Source organism: Octopus bimaculoides, chromosome 13 (genome assembly GCF_046866305.1).
Source record: "Octopus bimaculoides isolate indiv1 chromosome 13, ASM4686630v1, whole genome shotgun sequence".
NCBI lineage: Eukaryota > Metazoa > Mollusca > Cephalopoda > Octopoda > Octopodidae > Octopus > Octopus bimaculoides.
The window spans coordinates 54292910-54302243 of record NC_142940.1 but is presented as its reverse complement, the minus strand read 5'-3'; the positions used below and the strand labels follow the sequence as shown (position 1 = coordinate 54302243).

At 37.6% G+C, this 9334-nt stretch overlaps 1 protein-coding gene across 1 annotated transcript in view; it reads right to left on the bottom strand.

Moving 5' to 3' along the window:
• Positions 1–1448: 1448 nt before the first annotated feature.
• Positions 1449–9334, bottom strand: part of LOC106867558 (tubulin beta-4 chain) — a 61852-nt gene continuing 53966 nt past the window's right edge. The window contains exons 7-9 of the mRNA XM_089361796.1: positions 6678–6863; positions 2151–2269; positions 1449–1596 (exon numbers count right to left, since the gene is read on the bottom strand). Coding sequence (XP_089217922.1) covers positions 1540–1596; positions 2151–2269; positions 6678–6863 — 362 coding nt within the window. The 3' untranslated portion in view covers positions 1449–1539. The remainder of the gene's footprint in view (positions 1597–2150; positions 2270–6677; positions 6864–9334) is intronic.

The following is a 9334-nucleotide window of genomic DNA, read 5'->3' as shown; positions in this document are numbered from 1 at the left end:
AGGCCATTTTGCCAAATTTGTCTTCTTTTTTTTTTTAATTCTTAGTATTAAGTTAGAAAGTATATTTTTGTGAGTAAAATTTCGTATTTTTCTTTAAATATATTACGTGCAGGTCTGTGACATTGACAAAATGGCTTATAACGACCCTTCTCATTTTCGTTGCTGTTGTTGTTGTCATTTTTACCATTTTTGTAATGTGTGTTTTCCTTTTTGTAAATAACTTTCTTTGATTATATTTTTCTTGGTATTTTATAAAATATTTATCCTGTAAAGAGTTTGTAGTCCGTTTTGTGCACATTCGTGGGAACGTTATTTTCTGTGTTCGTACATATCGGGAAAAATTATTCCGTGACGAAGTTATATTGGTACAGCGACATTTAAACAATGACCGTCTTGTCTTCTTCATTGACGCATTACATTCACTTGAAATTATTGACTATTAGTCCTGTGTAGTTCCTCAACCTAAAGTCAAGAGGAATGAGAGTCAACCTATAAACCATTGCCTTCGGAAGACAGAATTCCTTCAGTGGACAGATTTTTGATTTCGGCAGTTGCAGGTGGAAGTCTAGAATAAAGGTTACGTTGGTATATGCATTATTTTCCTTGTAGCGTATGATACAGGAGAGATACTGACTAGTCAATAGAAACTAACCTTAACAATATGTACATTGAAAAGCATATTGTATTTATGTGTTTGGAAATAGTATCTAATGAGAGATAAAAAGCCTTTCGTTATCTTCGCAAGAGTGTGTGTGTGTGTGTGTGTGTGTGTGTGTGTGTGTGTGTGTGTGTGAAAGAGAGAGAGAGAGAAAGAGAGAGAGAGAGTGAAAAAGAGAGAGAGAGAATGAGAGAGAGAGAGAGAGAGCATGTTCATGCCAACCTTGGAATGATAACAGGTACATTCAAACAGAAATACTTTTGTGATATCAATGTTTGACTGAGTTATCTCCTCTTACTCGAATGTTCCCTTTCCATGCCATATCTTAACGAGAACGATGAAATAAAAACCGGATACATTACTAAGGTAGATATGATTGACTAAAATCCTGAAAGAGATATCCATCATGTCTGTAGTCAATGATTAAAACCATTAAAAGAAGAATAGAAGAAAATAAAGATCTATTCAAACAAGCTGAACTGTGGCAAAGCAACAGTAACGCAGTTTTATTGTGAACTATGCCCTTTCGTAGATACCGAGGTGGAGGGACAATATGTTTATTTTTTATTACCCTAGGAGAGAATGGGGCGATGATCATGACCTTTGCAGGACACACTCCTAGTCTGCTGATATTAATGGTGTTGATATTCAGCTTGAAAATTCATAGATTACTATTGGTAGGAAAAACATTGATCAAGAGGAATTCCAGAGGGCTGCAAAGTCCAACGTAAAATTTAGAACTTTCTAACAAAAAAAAAAAAAATGCAACAAGTAATCGTAAAAACTGTGATATTTAGAAATCATTTTATTGAATATAAACATCAGTTTGTTCTTTTGAACTTCAACTTTGTCTTTATGTAGAATATGGTTCTTGTTTCCTCTTAATTTTCTTCTGCCTCCTCCTCTTCAAACTCCCCTTCTTCCTCGGCTGTTGCATCCTGGACAAAAAAGATAATGAATTATCTACTTTGGCGAAGTTTGGTTTTATTATACACTAAAAATGGAGGTCAACTTTGCTTTTTTATCAATTCCTTTTCAATAAAATAAATACCGGTCATGTACTGGGGTCGATGGTATTGACGTTCCCTCAAAATTACTGACATTGATTCTAAATCAGAAACCATTATATAAAAATAGACTTGATTATGGAATCCATGATGTTATGAAAGAAGAATGGATGTTAGTAAAACAAGAGATGTAAGTAAAACGGAAAATACTAAGCAAACCAGAAAAGATGTTAACAAAAATATGTGTGGAGATAAATTTTAACAATAAAATCTTATCTAGACCTCCAAGGGTTATATGGTTCCCCAAAAGTTATATGCACCCTGGTTGAGAACCATTGGCGTAGAATAAAAAAATAGTTGTCTCAAGCAATTTTGGCTCTTAGTAAGAGTATTACTGCAAAACGGACGATCTCAGCCGCCTTCGTAGACCCCCATCACCCCGTTCTCTTGGCAAAAATCAATAAAATAAAATAACAGAAGCTTACTTGGTACTGTTGGTACTCCGATACTAAGTCGTTCATGTTGGATTCCGCCTCTGTAAATTCCATTTCGTCCATACCTTCACCTGTGTACCAATGGAGGAAGGCCTTGCGTCGAAACATCGCTGAATAAGGAGATAGGAAAATGATACAATTAAAAGGACGAAGGAAACTATTGGACTAGAAAATAATTGTAGTTTCGCATTGCTTAAGGATCACAAACCGCGTATCCTTGTCACCCAGCATTTGTACTGGGAATGTAGTTAAAAGAATATATTTTCAAAAGAACGAGGTCTAAATGTTTATTTTGTTGTGCTCGAAAAAAGAAATTGCTTGAAATATGTCCCCATAACTTAGCGATAGAATAAGTACTAGGATTACAAAGAATAAGTCCTGGGGTCGATTTGCTCGACTAAAGGCGGTGTTCCAGCATGACCACAGTCAAAATGACTGAAACAAGTAAAAGAGTAAAAGAGTAAAAAGTATTAAATGCAATATAGACATTGTGTTAGCTTTGTCATAATATGAAGGTAGAAGGCAGCCCCCTGAAGATGATGATACTCCTATATGTAAGTATTCGCGAAAAAATGCCAGCGAATTCAGACAACAAAAAAATTAATCAGTTAGATTGAAGAGAGCAAGCCCGTAGATCTTTTTTTTGGCTAAGGATAATCGGGTGAAGATAACGAGATAACGCAGTTTAAGAGTTTAGGGCTTTTACAAACATGTAATTATAGACAGGTTAATTGTCCCTGGCAACATTTTTAGATTACACTTCACTTTTTTTTTTGAAGAATCTAACAAGACAGTGGGTAATATTTACGAACAGAATCGGATAAAGTTGAGAAAGCAGCCAAGAGACAGCATGAACGATAATAATGTTCATATCACAAATTCCAATGGATCTTGTCTCTGAACTCTTGAACTTTCAAGTTTGGTTATAAACAGTGCCAGAGTATTTAGACTAACTTTCTTGTACACCACACTGAGATTCATATCGTATTATATATATATATATATATATATATATATATATATATATATATATATCTGTGTATGTGTGTATGCATGTATGTATGTATGTATGTATGTATGTATGCATGCATGCATGCATATACATATGTATTTATGTATGTCTGTGTGTGTAAACATACACACAACACACACACACAAATATATATATATGTCATTATTACTATCATGGCTATCATCATCGTCATCACACTACTACTGCTACTACTACTACTACTACTAGAAATGGAAAGGGACAGAGATAAGAATAGTTCACTACTACTGCTGCTACTGCTTCTACTACTCCTACTGCTACTTCCACCTAGTAGTAGTAGTAGTAGTAGTAGTAGTAGTAGTAGTAGTAGTAGTAGTAGTAGTAGTAGTAGTAGTAGTAGTCTACCACTACTACTACCACTTCTATGACGATTACTTTGAATTTTATGAATACCACCACTTCAACTACAACTACCATCATCACCACCGCTACCACAACCACTACCACCACTACCACTACCAACCACCACCACCACCTGTACTACAACTAAACAGTATGGTGTATTTCTGTAGCGTTGTACAACACCGTAGTACCGTTTCCCTTGATGCTCTAAGTACCGTGCTTATTTTGCTTAAGGGGTCAATCCAGCGATGGATGGGACTCCGGTCTGTCGCAGGATTACTGATTTTTGCTAGCTGAGTGGACTGGAGCAACGTGAAATGAAGTGTTTTGCTCAAGAACACAAGACTAATATAGCTACAACGAATATCATTACTACTACTACTACTACTACTACTACTACTACTACTACTACTAACTACTACTACTACTAACTACTACTACTACTAATACTGCTGCTGCTGCTGCTACTATTACTACTACTACAACTACTACTACTATTACCGCCACCAACAACCTCGGCGCTTTCACCACTAAGAACACTACCGCCTTCACCACTACTGCCATTACTGTCACCAACAACGGAGCCACTACCACCAATACCAGCCGAACAACAACCACTACTATCACCGCCACTGAAGCCATTATCAACAGTACCACCACCCGCACACCACCACCCTCACACCACCACTATCATCATCGTCACCTCATCTGCTACCACCACCACCATTACCGCCGCCGCCGCCGCCGCCGCTGCCATTTCACTTACTGGTCCTACCATCACTACAATGATGTTCACCAATCCGTCAACATGGTAGGTTTTCTGTGCGACCCTGATAACAACTAAAATCTCGTCAGTCAACCTCCTGCAAATATTAAGCACTCCATCATCAGAGAATCCAGTTCCTACCCCGACAGAGACATCCCACGCCCACCCCGGGACACAAGACGTATTCTCTACTATCATCACTTAATACAGTGATCAATCAATGTTGTCGTGGAATAGATTGGCCATGATGACCGCGTTAAACAGAAAGCGAAAGAGGTGGAGAGAAAGAATGTGTGTGTGTGTGTTAGTGTATGTGTGCGTGAGAGAGAGAGAGAGAGAGAGACAGACAGAGGCAGAGAGAGGTAAATGGCGGGAAGACATGAGGGACAGCCAGAGATGGAATAAATGAGGAAGAAAGAGGAGAGAGTAATTAGGAATCAGAAGAGAAAGAAAAGGAAGTGGCGAAAGAATGAGACGATTTTTGAGCTTGAAATTCCTGTAGAAACCCTAGATTGCTGGAGTTCGTTAACTAATAATGGAAAAGGGATATTTCAAGAGTGAAAAGCAACAGCCCCCAAAATACACTTCGAATTTGTTATGACCGTATGCTGACATTTTCTGACGATGATTGATTAATTACTTATATACAAACACCCTGCCTACTTTCAAACGTCTGTCCTCTGCCACCCGTCTAAATAGCTTTGATAGTGTTTAGGAAGACGTACCAAGGGTCAAACAGCTTTGGAGTTGACCTTCTTCGTTGGAATTTGTTGGAGGAGAGGGTGGGAGAAATATCTTTGTTTTGCAATGGGTAAAATAAAATTAACATCTGAGAGTTCGGTTACTGTTCGTTTAGTACTGAAGTTGAAAATAGAATGGAGGGTAGCTGAATATAAATGTCCTTCTGACCTAGACAACCGAATTACCAAGGGTAGATGAAAATAAATAGGCTTTTTCGCCATTCTAGACACCAGAATAACAAAGAATAGGTTGAAAACAAATGCAGTGCGTAATTAGTACTTATTTTATCGACCTCGGTAGAATTTGAACTCAGAGAGTTAAAACAGACGAAATACTGCAAAGCATTTTGCCCGGCGCGCTAACGATTCTGCCAGCTCGCTGTCTTCATACAATGCAATCTATTAAAACTTAAATAGCAGTAATACCGTTTTTACGCGTCATACTGTGATGAAGGCGCATGGCTCAGTGGTTAGAGCGTCGGGTTCACAATCATAAGGTAGTGATTTCGATTTCATGACCAGGTTTTGTGTTGTGTTTTTGAGCAAGACACTTTATCTCATACAGTTCTATATTTAAGAGATGAGGAGTTATGTACATTATTTACATTAGACGGATATTTGTCCTCATCTTGCATATGGCGTAGTGATTAAGAGCGCAGGCTACTAACCCCAAAATTCCGAGTTCTATTCCAGGCAGTGCTAGAGGAATCTGTAGTGGGGGAGTTTAGCTCAATCGGTCAGAGCATCGTGACGCGTAATCACGGAGATGTGAGTTCGAGTCCCACAGCTAACCACCTATAATCTTTTCTGCAAAATAGGGGTAGTTTATCCTGTTCAGGCTATATTATTAGCATTATCCTGCGATTGAGAATTTAAAATCACTTCTTTAATAATAATAATAATAATAATAATAATAATAATAATAATAATAATAACATCAAAAAATACCTTAGGAATGACAACCCAGGTTTGAAATTTCGCCAAGACACCTGATGAAGGCTGGAGGGTATATCAGCCGAAACGTTGTGTCAACAACAAACAAGATGAGGACGAATATCCGTCAAATGTAAATGATGTACTTTATGTCATGTTGCCCCAGTTCACACAGCTGTAGAAAGGAGTTCCGATATCACTAATGCCAAGCTGTATCAGCTTTTGCCTTTTCCTTGGGTAACATCGGTAGCATGGAGAGGAGAGGTTGGTATGCATGGGCGACTGCTGGTCTTCCGTAAACAACCTTGCTCGGATTGCGCCTCGGAGGGGAACTTTCTAAGTGCAATACCATGGTCATTTTGACCGAAGGAGTCTTTAGCCTTTATATCATACTTAATGCAGATACACCGTAGAAAGCCTAGAAACTGCTTTATTCGTCTCGGAAAAGTATCATGTATAGACGTATAGTGTTAAAAATCACAGAAATACATCGAAAAGTGTCAAAATAAAGATAAGTACTGGGGCCGATTTTTATATCTACACCCTTTCAAGGCGGTGCTTCACCATGGCCGCAGTCCAATGGCTGCAAGCAAGTAAAGAGTAAAAGGTGTATATGAATACGTACCTGCTAACTCAATAACTGAACAGACAATGTCAAGTCGTTTCACAACTTAACATTAACTTACCTGTAAATTGCTCTGAAACTCTTTTAAAAAGTTCCTGAATGGCTGTTGTGTTTCCAATGAAGGTGGCAGACATCTTCAGTCCTCTGGGCGGAATATCACAGACAGCTGTTTTCACATTATTCGGAATCCATTCGACGAAATAACTGCTGTTCTTGTTTTGGACATTCATCATTTGTTCATCAACTTCTGCAAAGTAATATAGAAGACTATGAAACAAAGCACTTCTCTCTCTTTTCTCTCTCTCTCTCTTTCGCTCTCTTTCTCTCTCTCTCTCTCTCTCTCTCTCTCTCTCTCGCACACACACGCAAACACACACACACACAAAGACACACACACATATACACACGCAGGGGTTGTGTGTGTAAAGTGTTTCTGTGATTCCGAATTATGTTTTTTTTACTCTATTTTCCTGTAGAGGCGCAATGGCCCAGTGGTTAGAGTAGCAGACTCGCGGTCATAGGATCGCGGTTTCGATTCCCAGACCGGGCGTTGTGAGTGTTTATTGAGCGAAAACACCTAAAGTTCCACGAGGCTCCGGCAGGGGATGGTGGCGAACCCTGCTGTACTCTTTCACCACAACTTTCTCTCACTCTCTCTTCTTGTTTCTGTTGTGCCTATAATTCAAAGGGCCAGCCTTGTCACACTGTGTCACACTGAATATCCCCGAGAACTACGTTAAGGGTACACGTGCCTGTGGAGTGCTCAGCCACTTGCATGTTAATTTCACGAGCAGGCTGTTCCGTTGATCGGATCAACTGGAACCCTCGACGTCGTAAGCGACGGAGTGCCAACAACAACTTTATTTTTCTATTATTTTACAGTCTTTACAATTTAAAATGGCATCAAGTGACAGAGAACGTTCTTTTTTTAAAGCGTGTGAATCAAAATATGCCACAGAACTAGATTCATAAAAAGGTATAGAACTATATTATCACCCTCAAATTTGAGAAACAAACACTCATAACTTTTTCTTTTAAAATTCATTGCATGAGATTGATACCAATGAAATTCCTCGAATTGAACTCTATCATTTAAGCATTATTAGAATATAGTTTATTTTTAAAATAAAAAAAGAAGTTAATTATATTTAAATCCAATTTTTTGCCTTACTTATATATTTTTTCATGATAATTTACCTTAAAACTAAGAAATTCTTCGTACTTTCTTCTATCATTTAAGCTAAGCCAAATATATTTTGCTTTTAAAATAAAATAAAAAAGTAATTTAAATCTAAACTTGATTGGTGGCGTTATTACTCTCCTGTAGCGTTGCTACAAATTTTATGCCTAAATGTAGCTAGGGATTAAGTCCTTTTCAAGAATGTTAACAGTTTTCAATTTGGTTAAGACCTGAATTAGTGACAAGCTCTGAAAGATGCTGCGTGTGAGTACATGGTGGCCTTAAGAATATTATTCAACTACTACCGTAGCTGAATGATATATATATATATATTATATAAACACTCATATAAACGTAAATGAGACTACGTACATATATTTGTAGACACTCATTCTACAGATATACGCACGTACATCTGAAATCAAATTACATAGCTCTGGAGTGTAAATATAAACATTCACATGCTTCTATTTTGTTTATAAATGTTCACGTCTGCTTTAATATATATATACATGTATGTTTATATAGGTGCACATATATGTGTAGGTCTACATATACATGCATGTACATATATATATATATATATATATATATACATACATACGTACACGCATAAACACATTCATACATACATACATATTATATATGTATGCATTTATGTGTGAAATTTTAAGAGGCATTTCATTTTTCAAAATGCGTCTCTCTCCCTCTCTATCTATCTATCTATCTATCTCTTTCTCTCTATATATCTCCCTCCCTCTCTATGGCATACCAAATTAACGCTCTACAATAGGTATGTATATTGTTACATATACGCTCGCGTGTGCGCGTGTTTGTGTGCATATACGTCTGTATACACACACACACACATATATATGTACGTATATATGTATGTATGTGTGTGAGTGTGAGTGTGTGTGCGCGGTGTGGTGCGGTGTGTGTGTGTGTGTGTGTCTGTCTGTCTGTCTGTCTGTCAGTCTGTGTACGTGTCAGAAAATTACTTGAAATTAAAAGAATATTAAAACATTCCTTCTATAATTTCAAAGAATGGAAAAATCCACTGCTAGATTTTCTATTTGAACATACTTCCATCCCGTTTCACGTTTGTCGTACATATAGGAAATACACACACACACACACACACACACACACACACACACACACACACACACACACACACACACACACACACATATATATATATATATATATATATAAAAGCAATCTTTATATCCAACTTAACGTGGATGCCTTGTTAAAACGCCGACTATTGCGTTATATGCCTTGAGAGGTCCTCACATATAGGCGTATGTTGTATAAAAGCAGAGGTTTATATATTAGAAGACGAGAATCGTCTACTATGGGCACCGGAACTCTCAGATCACGTAATTTCAGTGTACCGGACTTCTCCAGTGATAGGCATTCGGTAACGGCATGCCTGCCAAATCTCACTGCCACGATATATAGAATTTCAGTGTTTTTATTTTGTTTTTTGGGGTTTTTATTAGTCACTTGTCTCTCAAATAGCCAGCGGACTT